The 20,805-nt window shown below is 47.6% G+C and overlaps 1 protein-coding gene across 3 annotated transcripts in view; it reads left to right on the plus strand.

Annotated features, from left to right (window-relative positions):
• Positions 1 to 179: 179 nt before the first annotated feature.
• The window catches only part of ash2l (ash2 like, histone lysine methyltransferase complex subunit), a 35,118-nt gene continuing 14,492 nt past the window's right edge, over positions 180 to 20,805 (plus strand). The window contains exons 1-11 of one of the 3 annotated variants that reach the window (XM_080184215.1): positions 180 to 358; positions 2,105 to 2,162; positions 2,981 to 3,129; positions 5,139 to 5,227; positions 8,687 to 8,781; positions 9,101 to 9,196; positions 10,282 to 10,377; positions 11,930 to 12,005; positions 15,049 to 15,066; positions 16,685 to 16,747; positions 20,504 to 20,591. In XM_080184215.1, coding sequence (XP_080040341.1) covers positions 2,124 to 2,162; positions 2,981 to 3,129; positions 5,139 to 5,227; positions 8,687 to 8,781; positions 9,101 to 9,196; positions 10,282 to 10,377; positions 11,930 to 12,005; positions 15,049 to 15,066; positions 16,685 to 16,747; positions 20,504 to 20,591 — 809 coding nt within the window. In that variant the 5' untranslated portion in view covers positions 180 to 358; positions 2,105 to 2,123. The remainder of the gene's footprint in view (positions 359 to 2,104; positions 2,163 to 2,980; positions 3,130 to 5,138; positions 5,228 to 8,686; positions 8,782 to 9,100; positions 9,197 to 10,281; positions 10,378 to 11,929; positions 12,006 to 15,048; positions 15,067 to 16,684; positions 16,748 to 20,503; positions 20,592 to 20,805) is intronic. The other 2 variants (XM_080184214.1, XM_080184216.1) reach the window with 2 other exon arrangements.

Genomic DNA, 20,805 nt, shown 5'->3' on the forward strand with positions numbered 1-20,805 from the left:
TCTCCTCCTCCCTTGTCCCTTTCTGTCTCCTCTCTTTCCCTCCTCTTGCCTCCACCTCCCCTGCCAGGGCACCGGGGTGGGGGTGAAGGAGTTTGTCCATTGACCTTGCAGGTTCGTTGGGGGTACCGTGGTCCCGGGCTGGTGGAAGGAGCACCACCTTCACCGGATGTCCAGCCCAGCCTCCTCCCAGTGCATCAGCTCAGCCCCCGGACCCCGCTAACAGGGAAGGTGTGCTGCGGGAGGAGGACGATCTCAAACCCTGGCTGTGTCTCAACCAGGCAGCAGTCATCGCCACACCGCGGAGACTGGCACAACTGATAGCAGGCTGGGCACGTGCTGCCGGTGCAGCCTTCACCAGGTGATCCAGAAGCAGCAGCAGCAGCAAGAGAGGCCCTTTCTGTGACACTGGGGTGACCTTTCCCTCACCGACTTGCCCAGTGTTGAAGTGAAGGTCACTCCAAACTAGCTCCGCAGGGTGGGACGTGACACCCTGTGCACCGGACACCAGCCCTCTGACACAGCTCCACTGAGAACGCTATAGTGGCAGAAGACACCCAGAAAGATGGTGGAAACACTTGACGGAAATCATAGAATCTGTCCAGTGCAGAAGGAGGCCATTCAGCCTATCAAGTCTGCACCGACCACAATCCCACCCAGACCCCATTCCCGTAACCCCACATATTTACCGTACTAATCTCCTTGTCACTAGGGTCAATTTAGCATGCCTAATCAACCTAACCCGCACATCTTTAGAGTGTGGGGGGAAACTGGAGCACCCAGAGGAAACCCACGCAGACACGGGGAGAACGTGCAGACTTTTCAAAGCATTGTGAAGAGGTTAAAAAAAATACTTGCTGTCTCGGGAGTCCTGGGCTTGTGATCGACCAACATGGAGAAGGTTCATTTGGAAGGGCATTGGACGCATCGTGAGGACAGTGTGAGTGCAGGGTGGGCCAGCAAATCCTCCAAAGGCCTGATCTCCCTGACCCTTCCACCAGTACCAACCCTGCTTGTGGCAGGATCTGCAGCTGACGCATTGGACCTGTCGGCCATCTCAGCACCAGAGTGGAAGCAAGGTCTTCCCCAATCCTGAGGGAGCGATGGAGATGGAGACACCACAGAAGGAAGCCATTCATTTAGCCAACATGTCCACACTGATTCTTCATCAGAAGCTGGAGGAGAACGTTCAGCCTGCTGCCCCGTTCAGTACGATCATGGATGATCTTTCAGTGAAACCCCCATCTTTCTGGACTGTCCTCAACTCCTCTCTGCTCCCTTCAGTCTGACAGATGTTTCCCTGGTTCATGTACTTGGTACGCAGAGTGGAGCCACTTCTGCAGGCTGACTGTTTGGAAGGGCGTTGGAAAGGAGTGAGTGGGATCGCTGAGCAGAGGGGTCTACGCAGGGGAAATGACAAATCCCTGCACCTTCTCAACCTACTGTCTTCCTCTGCAGTACACAAAGCAGAGACGGCCAGATCAGATGCAGATCCTGAACAAGACCCTCAACGTTAAGCAAACATCAAGCACCTCGGCACAAACCATCCCGTGTGAGAGAGAGAGAAGCCAGTCCCTCCACCTAGTATTCTTCCAATTCCCTTTTGAAAGGACGTTTGAACTGGCTCACGCCACTCAGCGAGTGCCTTCTGCTTTGTAACAAAATAGACTAAGAAAAGCATTTGGGGGGGTGGGGGAAGGGTTACCCCAGTTTCTGTCTGGCTCCTGTGCTAATTATCTGAAATCTCTGACATCTCACCCTCCTGCCAATGGAAACAGTTTCTGGTTTACCTCCTGTCTGGAAGACCCTCTGAGGCTTGAACATCTCATTGGAATCTCCCCTCCACGCTCCAAGCAGGGCAGTCCTGGCCTCAGACTACCCCTTTCCCCACTACCACTGGGAGAAATCCGGTCCCTCTCCTCAGCTCTGACATCCTTCCTGAAGTGTCACCCGCAGAATTAGATCTAATACTGAACTGTAGTTTTCTAAAGATTTAGCATCAGCAGCAAATTGGGTTTGTGACACCAGACGTGAGTCGAAACTGTACTTAGTTCCAACTGAGCCGTCTCTGCGATGTTCAATAATGATGCGTTTTGTTTGTTTACAGTGATTCCACGCTGGCTGACATGACGATGGAGACGGAGTCCTCAGTTGGGAAGGATATCGTAAGTATTAGTGTTGTTTTGTTTGTCCAGGTGAGGTGAGACAGGTGCTCAGTGTGTTTATTCACACTCCAGCCACTGACATCCCGCTGTATCCGGACAGTCTGTGCTTTGCTGCCTTGTTGAACCCAAGTCTCTGTCAACAGCAGCCTCGTAGTGCGGTATAGTCTGAGGAATCCGACCGGCTCGCATCTCTAAGAATTGTGCATTGCTGTTTCTCCTGTCCCTGAGCATTTTCCACAGGGCACGAGTGTCATTTCTCACTGTTCTCTGCCGCTAACCTTCGGCTATTGACCTCCTTTAGCTCAGAGGTCAATGTCAGCATCCCCTGACTCTTAGGGTTCTCCTTTAATGACTGTGGTGGGTTAGTTTGAGATGATTGTTGAATTGGGAAGTGCTGAATCATTGCAATCCTGTCTGCAACACTGATCCAAATCTGTGGCAAATGCTTGAGCCCAGAGGTACGATGGCACCGTGGTTAGCACTGCAGCCTCACCGGTCCAGGGACCCGAGTTCAATTCTGGCCGTGGGTGTCTGTTTGGAGTTTGCATGTTCTCCCCGTGTCTCTGTGGGTTTCCTCCCGCAGTCCAAAGATGTGCAGGTTAGGTGGATTGGCCTTGGTAAACGTGCAGGGTTACGGTGATAAGGCAGGGAGTTGTGGGCTTGGATAAGATGCTCTTTTGGAGAGTTGATGCAGACTGGATGAACCAAATGGCCTCCTGTGCTGCAGGATTTTGTGTTGTGCGACTCCCATGGGCTAAATGGTGAAATATTACCTCTTGTTTCCGTGTCCGAGATTCTGATTGCCTTTGTTTTTCCAGGAGGCGTCTGGCGACAGCACTGAAGCGGCGGATACTCAGCAGGCAGGGGCGATTGAGGAGGAATCCGTCCGGCACCTTGGTGGAGTGGAGCTCCAGTGTGGAATCTGTGTCAAATGGTTCTCAGCAGACACGTTCGGACTTGATACAACGTACGTAACTTCCAACTTGTCCTGTACTCGGGCCAGCAGCGTGGGTTCACAGTTCCTACACTCTGAGGCAGGAAAGCAACCACATTGATTCAAGCTGATTTAATTTAATTTTCTACCGGTATATCCAAGATCAAATTTAGCCTCACCCTAAACCAGCCTGACCCTGTGGAACTGGGCGAGGTTGGTGAAAATTTTCTGTGTTTTGCTGAGAGCAGCGTCACTGAGAAGCAGGGCAGTCATTTTAAGCACGTGTTCAAGTCTGGCAGGACCACACTTGGGGGCAATTTGTGTGCAATTCTCATCTCTGTATTACACTATAATGTAGGAGGGACAACAGTGATTCACAAGAATGGTGGTGGAAGTGAACGGCATGCTCTCTCTACATAGCACGCAAGAAGCAATTCTTTTCATTGTACCCTAATACATGTGACAAAAATAAATCAAATTAAAAATAGTGGGATCTCTGACTGAACAGGAAAGACAAGTCTGAGAGAGGACTTGAGGGAAGCCCTCGGAATATTAAACGGGTTTGTCGGGAGACCCAAACTTAGGACCGTAAATACAAAATAGACATCAGGGAATCTAATTGACTTTTCGGCAGAATATCTTATTCAGAGAATTGTGAGAATGTGGAACTCGCTGCCACTGGGAGTGGTTGGAGTAAATAGTCGGAATGTTTTTATGGGAAAACTGGATAAGCGCACAGGGGAGCAAGAAATAGACGGATCTGTTGAAAGGGTGGGAGGAGTATTTAGCATGAATCCTTAAAAGAGGCCAGAGTGTCATAGTTGGGCCAGATGTCCTTTTGTGTTTGTAGAGTTGGGATTGTATTGTCGATGAGTGTGGGGTAGGGAATGAGGGCCCTGACAACCTTTGGCGCCTCATGAGATGGTCATGGTTAAGGCCTGACTGCTGATGGCGCGTGCAGCCTCATTGTTTGACAAGGAGATAATGCCAGTCTATGTTGTTGTCTCTGGCCTTCCTGTGGTTTGCAAGCAGTGCACAAGCCCCTTGCCGGTGATTAAATTTCCCCCTCCACGCCCTCCCCTCTCACTGTCACTGGGGGTTTTGGAGGGTAATGAGATTATTCTCAGGACAGAGAGCTCTGGTTAAAATAAATTTATGGGACCTAAATGTCACTGGTAAGGCTACTGTTTATTACTCAACCTCGTTACCCGATCGACAGTGATGGTGGTCCACTCCATTGAGTGGAACTGAGGCACATGCTGGACCATTTCAGAAGGCCATTATGAGTGAATCACTTTAGAAGCATAGAATCTCTGCGGTGCAGAAAGAGTCCATTCGGCCTATTGAGGATGCACTGACCACAATCCCACCCAGGCCCTATTCCTGTAACCCCACATAGTTACCCTGCTAATCTCCCTGACACTGAAGTGCGATTTAGCATGGCAAGTCCACCTAACCTGCACATCTTTGGGCTAGACTTTGGGAAGAAACTGCAGCACCCAGAGGAAACCCGCGCAGACATGGGGAGAATGTACAAACTCAGCACAGCCAGTGAGCCGAGGCCAGAATTGAACCTGGGTCCCTGGTGCCAAGAGATAGCTAACCATTATGTCAACCGTGCTGCCCTTAAAATTTTCAAACTCAGTTGTTGGAAACGAATCCCCCACAGTAGGTAAGGATAGCAGATCTTCTCTGATGGACAGGATTGCACCAGGTGAGACAGTGACCCAAGTCGGGAATTGATCCAGGTCCCTGGTGCTGTGAGGCAGCAGTGCTAACTACTGTGCCACATTGCCATGACAATCCGGTAGATTTCTGGTCACCATTCCTGAGACAAGCTTTTTTCACACAGATTTCGATTTCTTGAGTTATTGCTGATGATGGGATGTGCACGTGTGAGTGCAGTAACAAAGCTACTGCGACCTCACTCCTTTCTACACGCACTCACTGAAGGCACAATGCAAGGTGATTTTGAAATATTGACCAGGGGTGAGTTTGCGAGTTCTGCCCCGGTCTGATTGCTGCTTTTCCTTTGTTTGCAGATCCTGCTTACCGTTCATGACCAACTACATATTCCACTGTAACATGTGTCACCACAGTGGGAATACCTACTTCCTCCGAAAACAAGCAAGTAAGCTCGCTGAGCCTGTGTTCAGTCATCCATCAGTTGAATTCCCTTTGGTAAAGCACTGTGATTAGGGATAATGACACTGAAGTGTAAAAGGCATTGATCAGTTTACGTTTCTTGAGGATGTATCCTGGATTCACACAGCTGGGAGGTCTCTCTCTCTCTTGGACAGTAGTACATGTCCATTCTTGTTGGGTTGATAGAGCAGTGCATGTGGAGTGAAATCTGACCCTGTCCTCCTCTTACCAGGTGAATCTAGAGGTCATTCAGCTCCTTGAGTCCGTCCCAGCATTGAGTGACATCAGCACTGATGTGTAACATAACTCCACCTTGATACTGTAATCCTGCCTATGAAAAAATCTTTTTCAACCTTGCTCTGGGAATTTTCAATTGACCCCGAGTGTCCACAGGTTTTTAGGGAAGATGGTTTCCAATTTCCACCATCTTTTATGATGAAGAAGTGCTTCCTGACATCACCCCTCAATGTCCCCGCTCAAATTTTAAAGTTCATATGCACAATCCTACAGTGCAGAAGGAGGCCATTCAGCCCATCAAATCTGCACCGACCACAATCCCACCCAGGACCTATTCCTGTCGCCCCACTCTGCTAATCCCCCTGACACTAGGGTCAATTTAGCCTGACCAATCCACCTAACCTGCATATCTTTGGAGTGTGGGACGAAACCCACGCAGACATGGGTAAAACATGCAAACTCCAAACAGACAATGACCCAAGGCTGGAATTAAACCTGGGTCCATGGCCCTGTGAGGCAGAAGTGCTAACCACTGTGTCACCGTGTCGCCCAAGAACTATTGCTTTGAGGTTGTGCTCTCGAGTTCCAGTCTCTCTGACTGATGGAAACATCTTCTTTGCATCCACTGTTATCCAGGCCCTATTCCTGTAACCTTTCCTATTTACCCTGCTAATCCCCCTGACACTAAAGGTTAATTTAGCATGGCCAGTCAACCTAACTCGCACATCTTTGGCCCTGTTGTTTCTGGAAATAGTGTTGCCCTTCTCAACCACAGTCTCCTAAAATGCAGTTAGATTTTCTGATATGCCATGCTCATGTGTGGATCCTTTTAGCTTTGGAAACTTTTTTTTAGTGTATTTACTGTGTGTAGTTTGGGGGCTCCTCACCTGAGAAAGCAGGCACTTGTCTCTGAGGGAGGGCAGTGAAGATCCACCAGACTGATTCCTGGGAAGGCAGGATTGTTGTATGAGGAGAGATTGAGTCAACTATGTCTGTAGTCTTGAAAGATGAGAAGGGATTAGCCGGGGATAGGGCCTGGATGGGATTGTGGTAGGTGCAGACTCAATGGGCTGAATGGTCTCTTCCTGCACTTTGGGGATTCTATATGATTGAAATGTATAAAATTCTGATTGAGCTGTTCAGACTGGATGTTGTCTCCTCCAGCTGAGGGGGTGGAAGGGGGTACCTACAAAAAGGGTCATGGTCTCAGAATTGGGGAGAGCCATTTTGGACTGAAACGAGAAATGTCTTCAACTCAGAGAACGGTGAACCTGTGGAATTCTCCACCGCAGAAGGCTGTGGAGGACAAGTCGTTGAATGTACTGGAGGAAATAGATTTCATGACTGAAGGCATGAAGGAATTCGTGGCGAGAGCGCTGGGGTGTGACATTGAGATACAGGATCAGCCATGATCGTGTTGAACGGTGAAGCAGGGCCGAATGGCCTCCAGCTGCTCCCATTTCCGATGTTTAAGGTTTGGAGGGAGAGTTGAGATTGAACCCTGCAATAGTTCGCAGCAAGAGTTGAGTTTGCTGTTGGGTTAGGTCTGGAGGCACGAACTGGGGAATGAATTCAGCAGCAACCCCAACAACAGTGTTGTCAAAAGCACAGAAAAAAGCTGGAAATCTGAAATCCAAACAGAAAATGCCGGAGTGGATCCGGCAGCATCAGTGAACCGAGGAGCAGAGTTTTGATGGAAGGAATATCATTGACATTAAACATCAACTCTGCTCCAGATACTGCTCGACCTGCTGGGAATTGCCAGGATTTTCTGTTTATGGTCCAATCAACAGTGTTCCGAGTCGGAGTTGGGATTGGATAGAACGTTGCTGGCCTTGTGGCGAGGGAGGGATGGGATTTGCTGAGGAGAATCGAAGCAACAAGGCAGCAAGCATGACTCTGCAGAATGTGTGATGCAGCACACCCACGAATGGAAAAGCTCTCACCCAGCCTGGCTCTCCTTTCAGAATAGATGTACTGAGGGGGTGTTGCTGTCTCAAAGAATGCCATCTTTTGGATACGATATTAAATTGTACAGGGTGTTGGTGAGACCACATCTGGAGTAGTGTGTCCAGTTTTGGCCCCCTTATTTGACAAAGGATGTGCTGGCATTGGAGACAGTTCAGAGGAGGTTCACCAGATTGATTCTGGGAATGAAAGGGTTGTCATGTGAGGAGAGATTAATGTTTCATTTATTTAAATTCATGTCACAAGTAGGCTTGCATTAATACTGCAATGAAGCTGTGAAAAGCCCCTAGTCACCACACTCTGGTGCCTGTTTGGGTACACTGAGGGAGAAATTAGCACTGCCAGTCTACCTTATTCGCCCATCTTTTTGGATTGTGGGAGGAAACCGGAGCATTCGGAGGAAAACCACGTAGACACGGGGAGAATGTGCAAACTCGGCACAGACAGTGATCCAAGCCTGGAATCGAACCCAGGTTCCTGGCCCTGTGAGGCAGGCAGTGCTAACCACTGACACCATGCTGCCCATTTGGGCTTATACTCGCTGTAGTTTAGAAAGATGAGGGGGAGGGATCTGATGAAGATACGTAAAATTTTAAAAGGAATTGATAAGAGTAAACGTAGACCAAATGTTTCCTCTCATGGGGCAATCTAGAACAAGAAGTCACAGGTACAGGTTGAGAGGCGGTAGATTTAAAACTGAGATGAGGGGGAACAACTTCTCTCAGAGGGTCATGAATTTGTGGAACTCGCTGCCCCATAGTGCGGTGGAATATGAATCATTGGTTTCAAGAGGGAGGTAGATTTCTAATTTTAAAAAAGGGATAAGGGAACATGGGGAGCAGGTGAGGAGGTGGATTTGAGACCAGAGAGAGATCAGCCATGATCTGATTAAATGGCTGAGCAGACTCGAAGGGCTGAACTTGCCTGCTTCTGCTCCTAGTTCCTATGTTCCTGTATAAATCGAGGGCTCTGTTCGGTGGATGGAGAAGATCTCACTTCGAAGGAGAGCAGGGCGTCCTCCATGGTGCCCTGACCAATATTTATCCCTCGCCTAACATGACTGAGAATGGTTGTTTGGTCACAATCACATTGCAGCCTGTGGGATCTTGGTGTGTGCAAATTGGCTGCTGCACTTGTTGCTTAGGAGTAGTCATTGTATTTCGAAAGGGCTTGATTGGTGCAAAGTGATTTGAGTGTTTTTATGCACAGTAAAAGTGCAAGCTTTTGTCTTTCCTTGCAGATTTGAAGGAAATGTGTCTAACAGGCCTTGCAAATCTTACTTGGCGTTCCCGAACACAGGGCGAACACCCCAAAACCATGTTTTCCAAGGATAAGGTATGAGGTCTTAAGCTTGAGGGTATTTATTCGTGTCACAAGTTGGCTAATGTTAACACAGAAATGAAGAATGTGAAAGAATTTTGAAAAGCCCGCAGATTTTCCTCATGGCCACATGAGATGTGATATTCCATGACAGATACTTGTCCCTCCAGAGATTGTGGAAATGAGTCATGACTTGGGAGGAGAGGGGAGTTGGGTTGCCAGTGGCATTCTCAATCCACAGTTCTGAGATACGGTCCATTGTTGGGGTTTATTTTTCTCGATGAGCAGCACTGGTTTGACCTCATGTTCTTGTATCTGGCCCTGTTCTCTGCAGGATATCATACCTTTCATCGACAAATACTGGGAGTGTTTGACCACACGGCAAAGACCCAGCAAGATCACTTGGCCAAACAACATTGTCAAGACGATGGTGAGTGTGTTCTCCCGTGGGAACGGGACCCAAGTTGTTGCCATAGTTTGTGTTTTATTTGCACTGGAGTTGTGCCGAAGGCCAGCAAGGCAGCTTTATCCTTCAGAGCTTAGCCCCGCAGAGCAAGTGGGCACCTGCCTGAAAGAATATGATGGCCCAGGTCAGCAAAGCTTTCCAATCCAGAGGCCTTGGGCTCACATCCCATGAAGCAAAAGTAAAGACTTCTGCTCCAGTGTTGCACCGAGAGTGCTCACTGCACCGAAACTCAGAATCACTCCATGCAGAAGGAAGCCATTCGGCCCATCAAGTCTGCATCGACCACAATCCCACCCAGTCCCTATTCCCGTACCCCTCATAGTTACCCCGTTAATCCTCCCAAAACTAGGGCCAATTTAGCATAGCCAATCAACCTAACCTGCGCATGTTTGGAGTAAGCAGTCTCACAACACCAGGTTAAAGTCCAACAGGTTTATTTGGTAGCATGAGCTTTTGGAGCGCTGCTCCTTCAACAGGTGAATGCAGGATTTAGTTCACAAACAGGGTACATTTCGACAGTTTGTGAACTGAATTCTGCACTCGCCTGATGAAGGAGCAATGCTCTGAAAGCCTGTGCTGCCAAATAAACCTGTTAGACTTTAACCTGGTGTTGTGAGACTACTTATGTGCCTACCCAAATCCAGTGCTCGCAACTCCACATCATCTTTGGACTGAGGGAGGAAATCAGAGCACCCGAAGGAAACCCACGCGGACACGGGGAGTGTGTGCAGACTCCATGCAGACAGTGACCCAAGCCGAGAATCGAACCCAGGTCCCTGGCACTGTGAGGCAGCAGTGCTAACCACTGTGTGCCACCCTTGTGTTCTCTATCTAAAGGCTCCCAAGGTGCTATGTTAAAGGATAGGAGGTACTTAGTGTCTGGGGTCACTGAATAATTTGTGTATCTGAGTAAATGTCAGCATGTTTGACGGTGTGTGTTGTGTCCGGGTCGAAAAGGTGTCATTGTTTTCATTGATCATCCCTCAGTTTTAATGTTTGGGGTGAGTTGCGGAACCAGTAACCAATCCTGAGTGTGCCTGAAATTTCAGACCAAAGAGCGAGATGTGTTTCTGGTGAAGGAGAACCCCGATCCTGGCAGCAAGGACCCACAGGAAGACTACCCCAAGTTTGGGCTGCTGGACCAGGTAAGATCTCTGCTGCGCCCGGGGAAGTTGAGAGGTGTTGTTGTTTTTGGTGGCAGAGTGAAGACACCATTAAAGCGATGCCAGCCATTTGTCGCCAGGGTCTGTGTACCGGGTAACAAACCACTAGCTCAACAAAGATATGTGTTTCTGCCTTGTCCAGCCGCTCCACATTGCAATGGCTTTTTGCACTTCTTTGCTGGGGATGTGAAATTTCTTCCGTGATTGATGGAAATTTCTGGTGGCATCCAGCACTGAGAACGATACTGATGTGGCAGGACATAGAAACTAGAAGCAGGTGTACGCCATTCAGTCCTTCGAACCTGCTCCACCATTGATTATGATCATGGCTAATCATCAAATTCGATATTCTGGCACCCCTCCCCCAATGTCCCTTGACCCCTTTAGCCCCAAGACTATATCCAATTTCTTCTTGAAATCAGACAATGTTTTGGCATCAACTACTTCCTATGGGAGTGAATCCCACACATTGACCACCCTCTGGGTGAAGAAATTTCTTCTCACCTCAGTTCTAAAAGATTTACCCCTTATCCCCAAACTATGACCCCCAGTTCTGGACTGCCCCAACATTGGGGACGTTCCTTTGGAATGTACCCTGTCTAATCTTGTTAAAATTTTATAACTTCACATGAGATCCCCCCTCACTCTTCTAAACTCCAATGAATACAATCCTAACTGACTTAATCTCCTCATATGACAGACCTGCCATCCCAGGAATCAGCCTGGTAAACCTTTGCTGTGCTCCCTCTACAGCAAGGACACGCTTCCTTGGACCATGACACTAAAACTGAACAAATAAGATTTGCAAGGTTGTTTTCAGCAACGTGGCGGTCCACTGTGAGGAGAGATTGATGAGAGTGGGGCTCATGTGCTCTGGAGTTCTGAACATTGAGAGGTAGTGTGAGTGGGAGGGCTTGATGGGGTGATTTGATTTGATTTATTATTGTCACATTTATTAACATACAGTGAAAAGTAATGTATTTTGCACCCAATATGGACAAAACAGACCGTTCATCAAGAAGGAAAGGAGAGGGTGCGGAATGTAGTGTTACAGTCATAGCTTGGGTGTAGAGAAACTTAATATAAGGAAGGTAAAAGATTTTGTGCACAACTTTAAAAGCATAGAACAAGAGTAAAAATAAAATTAGAAGGTGTACTGGGCACAGCTTGCAAGAAGTCACCACATTCTGGCGCCATCTTGGAGCCATTTCTAACTTTTATCTCAGGATTAAAAATACATCAGGTGAAATTGTGTTGTGGTTTAGAAGATTTGATTTATTATTGTCACGTGTATTATATACAGGTACAGACAAAGCATACTGTTCACAGAGAAGGAGGGACTGCAGAATATAGGGTTACAGTCATAGTTAAGGTGTAGAGAAAAGGGTTAAAAAGCGTGCGTTGATGTTTGCGATTGAATGTTTTCTCATTCCAAAGAGGACCATTCACCCTGTCGTGGACATTTTGACCTGTTTTAACTCTTGGTGCTCCTGGTCTGAAACTAGTTTGCTGTTTTCAACGCTGTCTCTTGTAGGATCTTTCCAACATTGGCCCCGCGTACGACACACAGAAGCAAGGTGGCTCCTTGACCCCGGGAAGCAACCTCAATGGTACGTGGATGACTCCAGTCGTGAGTTGCTCTCTCTTTGATATTCCAGAGAATGGTTGGCGTGAATATATCTTGTGGCTTTGTCACGCTGATGTGAATTTTTTTCAACTTTATTTTTTCGTCACAAGTAAGGCTTACATTAACGCTGCAATGAAATTACTGTGAAATTCCCCGAGTCGCTACGCTCCAGCGCCTGTTCGGGTCAATGCACCCTAACCAGCACGTCTTTCAGACTGTGGAAGGAAACAGGAGCACCCGGAGGAAACCCGTGCAGACACGGGGAGAATGTGCAGACTCCACACAGACAGTGACCCAAGCCGGGAATCGAACCCGGGTCCCTGGCGCTGTGAAGCAGCAGTGCGAACCACTGTGTTGGTGTGCAGCCCAATTTGTTCATCTGATTGTTACTCCGTGACAAACCCTCAGCCAGCCTCTCTCTTAAAACTTTTTTAAAAACATTATTTGCTGATAAAATGCAGGTAACCAGACAGGAGAATCAATGGAGGGTGAAATATTTGCATTAAATACATAATTGGTTGCAATGTTATTTGTGCTCAGATTGTAGGGGAAACCATATTTTCGATGTATTGTTTTGAATCCATCAACAGAAGTCAGGTGAATTGCTGTGTGTTGGAAAGGTTCGCTGTTGTAATACTTGACAAGTTGAATCTCCAACTATCTGGGAATGTTTGTCCGATACCTGACAGGAACCTGTTCACTGAATGGGACATGGTTCAAAGTTTATTGATTGTCACAAGCAGACTTACATTAACAGCGTAATGCAGTTACTGTGAACATTCCCTAGTCATCACACTCCAGTCAGGTACACCTAGGGAGAATTTAGCATGCTAGTGCGCCAAACCCGACGTCTTTCGGTTTGTGGGCACAAACCCACACAGACGCAGGGAGAATGTGCACACTCCACACAGACAGTGACCCAAACCGGGAATTGAACTTGGGTCCCTGGCACTCTGAGTCAGCAGTGCTAACCACTGTATCTCCCAACTATACTTCTTCCTGAAAGCTAACACAGTTTATTTAAAAGAAAAGAGTTTAAAAATGTGTTGATCACCTGCAGTAAGTGTGCCTCATGCCCGAATGAGATTCTGCATTTTTATTAAGTGAAATGCCCTCAAATAGGTCAGCTGGCGGTATTGGGTGCGATTTTCACCTTTTAGTGTTCCTCTGTGGGAAGGTGAAGCTGCTGGAACCATCATTAGCTGTGAGATGTGCAGTGCCAAGGATCCTGAAACAACCCATGATATGTATATTGGTTGGAGCAGTCCCTCTTGGCATACAAGAAGTCAGCCAGTGTATAGTCTGTCAAACCCCTCACAAAGATGTACAGGTTAGGTAGATTGGCCAAGCTGAATTGTCCCCGAGTGTCCCCAAGATACATGGGTAAGGAGCCGTGGTATTAGCATGGTAAATATGTGGGGACAGAATCTGGTGGGATGCCCTGTCGGAGAGTCAGCACAGACTAGATGGGATGAATAGCCTCCTCCTGCACCATGGGGATTTTATGACTGAGGGAATGTTAGTGGGACAGTCAGCAGGGTGGATTCTTTTGATTCATTCACCAACCAGTCAGGTGGTTTTTAAGCTTTTGATTTATTTTTGACAGAAGATATTTTTGTGAAAGTCAGCAGTTGTTTCTCACTCGATGGTGCATTCCAGCAGGCCCACTCCCTTGTCTTTCATTCCAGGATATAACATGGCAACAGCCTAAATTCCACACCTTACAGTTGAGTCCTAACACATGGTAAAATGGGGAAGCTCCCCTCTCCTGAAGTGCCTCACTCCTCCTGCAAGAATAAGTTAGTTTCTCCTTGCTGTGTCTAAAAAAAATGAGTTGGAAATGTGATTAAATGGGAACGGGCGAGAGGTCCACTCCATTTCTTCCTTGACAGGATGCAGCAGAGTTATTATCTGATCATGTTGATCAGTTAGTCAACAATAGAAAAATCTGCACTGCTCAAAAGCTTTGGGAGTCTTGAGTCCAAAGTTACCTGTTGATTTCCTATCCAAGTTACTTCAGCTAATTCTAAAAGCCCTGGTTCTGTATCATACGGAGTCTTTGAAATGATTTCTTTTGGCGCCAGAAGTGAAGAGTAGTTGAGAAAATGTTGCTGCTTTTGTTTTTATCTTTTGCGTCGATCATGTCCCAGAGTTGTTGCAGTGCAATCAGCCTTGGTCATTGGTGGAGTGGTCAGCTGATAAAAGGCGACTCCTCTTCCAGCAAGCACTCTCAGGAGCCAAGTGGCCACGTTTGACTGACTGAGGTTTTGTTGGGAAGGGGGTGTGACGTTTTGGGTGTTGGAGGTCACTGCCTGTCTGCCGGGATCTCAAGGTGGGCTGTCCTGAACTGCTGCAGGTACCTTCTCCACCTTGAGTTGTGAAGATGCAGAGGACAGGCCAATGGATTGGTCAAGTCTCCTACTGGGTTTGTGAGCAGCAAGAGCCTCAGTGGGGTGGGGGGCATTGGGCAGCGATATCTGCTGGTACAGCCGCATTATAGGAGGCGGGGAGGGGCAGACTTTGTTGAATACATTTGTTAACAGCTCAGGGGAGACAATGGCCCAGTGCTGTTATCACTGGACTATTAATCCAGAAACTCAGCTCACGTTCTTGGGACCTGGGTTCAAATCCCACTACGGCAGATGGTGGAATTTGAATTCAATAAAAAAAAGTCTGGAATTAAGAATCTGCTGATGACATGAAACCATTGTCAGTTGTTGAAAATAAACCCCATCTGGTTCTCGAATGCCTCTTTTGGGAAGGAAATCTGTCTTCCTTACCTGGTCTGGCCTACATGTGACTCCAGAGCCGCAGTTGACTCTCAGCTGCCCTCCAAGGGCAACTAGGGATGGGCAATAAATGCTGGCCCAGTCTGTGATGCCCATGTTCTACGAATGAATTAAAAAAAAAATTATGCCTGTGAAACATTATAGATGTGGGAAATGAGTTTCATGTTCAGAAGGAGCTAATGTGTAAGAGTTTATATTCTCAGGCCGTACAAATGCATGCTCTCACCTCTTTTCCAGGTGGATCTACGGTTGCAGGTGAAAGTTTGTGTCATAAGAAGTGCTGAAACTTAAGTATCTGTCGCTGGCTTAAAACGCTTGATGTTTAGCGATTTGCAGTGTTTTTGTTTTCAAAATACCTTTGCTATTCTCTTCGTCTGGTCTGAACTGTGCAAAATGTGCAGGGGAGGAGGAGAAGTGCTGCTTAAACTTTGCACAGGCCTGACTGAGTCTACCATTGAATGCTGCATGAAGAGCTTGCAAGGGGTTTGAAACCAGCCATGTCAACATGTTTGGATCTCAATTTTCAATTAGGGCAGGGGCCTGATGGCCAAAGATTTTGAAACAGACGTGAGCGGGGGGTGGGGGGGTCAGACTTGGTGTCGCGGTCCAGTCTCTGAGAATTGCACAGTTCAGATCAGACGATCCAGGCCGCCTGGAGTTTTGAGTGGGTGGCATCGGTGACGGAGATGTTTCTTGCCTTTGCTGTTTTGAGCTTTAAGGTAGTGAGCCTTCTGAAAGCTGCGTACTCGAGAGCGTTTTAAAAAAATATATAAGTTGCACCCAGTTGTTGCTGCAGGGAGGGGGAGGTTGGATTGTCTGTGATATGGCTCACGTGTGTATCGCATTGCCCAGGTGAGTTCACCCAAAGTAGGCCCAATCCTGGCATGGGTTTAAAATGCGTTGGAATTCCAACCATTGACTTCTGTGTGCAACATCCTTCCTTTGTCAGTTGAGCGCATCCCAGTTGCCCCCTTGATCATTATTTCTGCTTCACCCCCTTCCCTGGAAATCATTGCTTCTTTCTCCTCTCTGTCCGTTGAGTGTAAGTATGGAGCCGCGGCATTCCTCTCCACTGGGTTGGGCTAAGTGAAAGGGGTGGGGGGGGCAGTTTGACCGTTGCGACTGGGTTTTGTTTATTTATTAGTGTCACAAGTCAGCTTACATTAACACTGCAGTGAAGTTACTGTGAAAATCGCTGAGTTGCCGCACTCTGGCGCCTGTTTGGGTTACAGTGAGGGAGAATTTAGCACCTAACCAGCATGTCTTCTGGACTGCGGGAGGAAACCCGTGCAGTCACAGGAAGGACATGCAGACTCGCTTAGCCAGTGACCCAAGCCGGGAATCGAACCCGGGTCTCTGATGCTGTGAGGCAGCAGTGCCGCCCCATCACCCATCAAGGGTGTCAGTACCCTCCAGAGAGTCAGCCACGGCTGGGCTTTTCTTCCTGGCCCCAAGTAAATTTAAACAAGTCGAGACATTGGACATGGATGGGATGCCAACTCGAGACTGTTACCCTGTTGCCAACATTGGCCAGGCGAGCTTTTGAGTGAGGCACGGACTGTTGAGTTGGTATGAGAGGACAGCCAGCATCTGTGGAAACCACCCCTTGGCTTCAGAGAGCAGTCGCCAGAACGTTGGTGTCCAGGCGGCTGATCTCCTCAAGCTCCACACTCCCCGGTTGTGACCGCTCGGTGGAGCTCTGGTTATTTTCTCACAGAGAGCCTGTATTGAAATGTTGGGTCTAGTGTGTGGGAAGCAGTCCCGTGTGAAGCCAGCACGTCCCTGGGTAATTTTAATGGGTGCTGCTTCTGCTGCTAACTGAACACAAGAGGCTCACAAGTGAGAATGGTGGCTTCACCCTTTGTGTTTGCAGGACGTCTCAGTGGTGCGACAAGCAGTGACGGGACTGGGGGTCGGGCCCGTGACTTCACACAAGGTGAGCTAACAATGTTCGCTGGAAGTGCCTGGGGAGGTTGGGGTAGCTGGAAAAGGCGGAGGAAGAGGAGGAGATATCTCAGCATTGTGCTGCAGCTTTTTATCCTGTCCTGGACAGTGGAAAACCCAGCTGAAATTGGAGAGGGGACAATCCAGTCACCTCCTGGGAATCTCGGATGACGATTAACTGAGGAATTGCGTATGATGGGATTTGATTTATTACTGTCATATGTATTAACATACAGCAAAAAGTCTTGTTTCTTGTGTGCTATACTGAAAGAAACATACTGTTCATAGAGAAAGAAAGGAGAGAGTGCAGAATGTTGTTACAGTCATAGCTAGGGTGTAGAGAAAGATCAACTTAATGCGAGGTAGATCCATCCAAAAGTCTGACAGCAGCAGGGAAATAGCTGTTCTTGAATTGGTTGGTTAGTGACCTCAGACTTTTGTATCTTTCTCCTGACAGAAGAAGGTAGAAGAGAGAATGTCTGGGTGGATGGGGTTCTTAATTATGCTGTCTGCTTTTCCAAGGCAGCAGCAAGTGTGGACAGAGTCATTGGGTGGGAGGCTGGTTTGCGTGATGGACGTTATGACCCTTTGAGGTTCCGTGCAGTCTTGGACAGAGCAGGAGCCATACCAAGCTGTGATACAACCAGAAAGAATGCTTTCTATGGTGCATCTGTAAAAGTTGATGAGCGTCGTAGCTGACATGCCAAATTTCCTCAGTCTTCTGAGAAAGAGGCATTGGTGGGCTTTCTTCACCATAGTGTTGACGTGGTGGAACCAGGACAGATTGTTGGTGATGAGGATGTCTAAAACTTGGAGGTTGGAACTGAGTTGGAGCTCTTAACCTTCTCTTAAACCCCTAAATTAGAAAGGACTTGTTCACCGTCTGGAGCTGATTTGGGCTGGCATTATCAGATGGCTGGGAGGAGGTAATCGGCTGCGGGTGAGCGAATTGTGCAGGTGGCTTCACCCCGACATGCTATACTTGTTTTGACTTGATCCACACACACCTCTTGGTTCAAAGCAAAATTGACCAAAAGCAGAATGTGAAAACATTTCTGTAAGTTGGTGCGTACATTTGAAAACACCGTCTCTCAGTCATTCCCATATACAGTCACAGGAGGTCCAATTTAGTGCGTCTGTAGTCTTATCCATCATGCTGCTGCTGCACAGGCTATTACACCCTGTGTACGTGCAGGTAAAATGGCCTCTGCTTCAACACAAACATTTCTGTCAATATTTGTGTGTGTGGGTTATTTGTTCTGCCGTTTATCTTCTGCATCGACATCTGTCAAATGTGGATACGGAGGGAGATGTGTATTTAAATCAAGTGGTAGTTGATGTTGAGCATTGGTATGAAGTTGCGATCCCGCCCTGTCTCTGTCGATGCATGTCTGTATCTGTGTATGAGGGAGGAACCTTCACTGATGTGTAATTAACGGGGTCTCGTGTCAAAGTGGAGAACTCGCCTGATAAATCTTTTTTCAGAGCAACAGAACACCTCACTTGAACACATTTTTCTGAGCAGTCAGTCATGTATGCTGAGATTAACCAATTGAGCTGAATTGTTTAAATAAAACAGGTTAATGAAGTGGAACCAACAGTTCATCCTCAGTTTGATTCTGCAGTGTTTGACCATAGCTATTGACTGTAGATATCTGTGTGTCTGTGGAAACCAGCACTGGAATCATGTCCACCTCAGGAGGGGAATTACTTGGAAGAATTTGACCCCCCAAGTCTATAATCTCCCCGTTATGATCTTGGGAACACTGACCTGAATATCTTCAGGCTTGTTTTGTAAGAGGCTTTTTAAGCATCCTTCATTTCCAACACACCACCTTTCACTTTTGGCAGTTGTCTTAGAAACAAGTGTTCGTAGAAACCCCACAGTGCAGGAGGAGGCTAATTGGCCCATCAAGTCTGCACCGACAACATTCCCACCCAGGCCCTTTCCCCAAATTTGCTGGTCTGCGTTCATTTTGATTTCCTTCAACACTAAATTTAAAACTCTTTGCACTGTTTTTAAATCCGATTGGTACCTCCTTCCTATTGTTGTTTATCTCCTGGCCCACAAGCCCTTCCTGCAACTCTGGCTTGCAAATGCACCCCCACCACCCAGCACCATGGCAAATGTCTCAAATTGCTTCTCTGAATTCTGCTTCCGCATGCCCCTTCTTATCCTCAAGACCTTGTGTAAAACCCATCTATCCAATGCAGCTTAATCATCCCGTATGTTGTATCTTGGGACACAAAGGAGCAATTCACCATGGCCAATCCAACACACCCGCACAGATTTGGAGAGTGGGAGGAAACCGGAGCAACCGTAGGAAACCCAAGCAGACATGGGGAAAATGTGCAAACTCCACACACACACACACACACACACACACACACACACACACACACACACACACACACAGTCACCTGAGGCTGGAATTGAGTCTGGCACAGAGAGGCAGCAGTGCTTACCACTGTATCACCGTGCCATAATCAACCAACATTGGACTGATGAAGTCTCCCCTGTCCGAGTGCTAAATTTGAACAGATTTGTGAATGTGTTAACCTGTCAAGGAGGAATTTGACACACAAAGTCAGGTTGACAATATCGAGGGCTTGTCACTGGATTGATTCCATGGGGTAAATAGCACACATGAAGCATGGTCAGCAGTGGGATAGACCTCCAGTCTGTCAGCTGCACTCTCCTGCTATCTGAACTTCTCTTTGCACGTTCCAGCAACCAACTGGGCTTTGACCATTTCCCTGTCTGGTTCATGAAGTTGTTTCTGAAATGTACCACTCAGCTTGCATTTTAAGATGCAAGAGGGTGAAACGACTTCTCCCAAAGGTTTGTCAGTCTGTGGAATTCGCGACCCCAAAGTGTGGTGGATGTTGGGACAGTAAGTAAATTTAAGGAGGAGTTAGACAGAATTTTAATCGGTAATGGGTTGAAGGATTATGGGGATGAGGAACATATCAGCCATGACTGAATGGTGGAGCGGACTCGATGGGCTGAATGGCTTTATTTTGCTCCAATGTCTTATGAACTGATAAGATTCTTTAGATAAGTTAATGAAAGAGAAATTAAAGTTTATGGTTGTAGATTGACAGGGAGTGTAAAACTCCATTAGAAACATGAGAATGAGTGAGAGGAGAGCTGATGGCAGATATTATTCATCACTTTGGATTGACCAGAGTCCTGTATATCAAGACTTATCAGACATGGAGTTGTAAGTTCCCTGATTTGGTGTGCACGCTGAAGAGTTAGACAGAAAACACTTGGTTTTTATTGTAGTTTGACCTTGAGAAACAACACTGGATATACTCTTGAAGCCAGCATTTAATTTATTTATTCTGCGAGAGTTTGTGGCAACGGTAGCCTTGATGGAAAGTATCGTGAGTGACTTCGCATTGCTGTGCTGAAATTGGTGTTGTTGTTGGTTGGCAGTGATTTGCTTTCTTTCTTCTATACTGAGTCCTTGTTCCCCCAACGAACCCCTACCCTCCCCAACCCTGTCACAGGCATGTGAAATAGAAAGAAAGGCTGAGGCTTCGAGGCTGCTCTGTTCCCAGTGCTAATGAAGACGTTGCATTTCTGTGCCTCCCCCACCCCCTGCCCCCAACCCCCCTTCCTGCCCCCCTCCCCCTCTCTGCCCTTCCCCTCTCCCCCTCCCCAAGCAGCACTCAGCTCTGGGTGTTTGGGAGCAGACACGTCCAGTCCCAGATCACAATCTTCAGTCTTTCTTTTCCCAAGGTGGCACTGTTGGAGGGAGCGGTAAAGGAAGAGGAGCAAAACGCAAACAGGACGGCACCTCAGGAGGGACTGCAAAGAGGACCCGCAGGTGAGACTGTTCGCTAATGACTGGGGGGGTGGGATGTGGCTCAGTGGTTAGCACTGCTCCCTCACAGCGCCAGGGACCCGGGTTCAATTCCAGCCTTGGGCCACTGTCTGTGTGGAGTGTGCATATTCTCCTCATGTCTGCATGGGTTTCCTCTGGGTGGTCTAGTTTCCTCCCACAGTCCAAAGATACTCAGGTTTGGTGGATTAGCCTTGGT

Source organism: Carcharhinus amblyrhynchos, unplaced genomic scaffold, assembly GCF_965287045.1.
Source record: "Carcharhinus amblyrhynchos unplaced genomic scaffold, sCarAmb.v2.hapA scaffold_618, whole genome shotgun sequence".
Taxonomy (NCBI): Eukaryota; Metazoa; Chordata; class Chondrichthyes; order Carcharhiniformes; family Carcharhinidae; genus Carcharhinus; species Carcharhinus amblyrhynchos.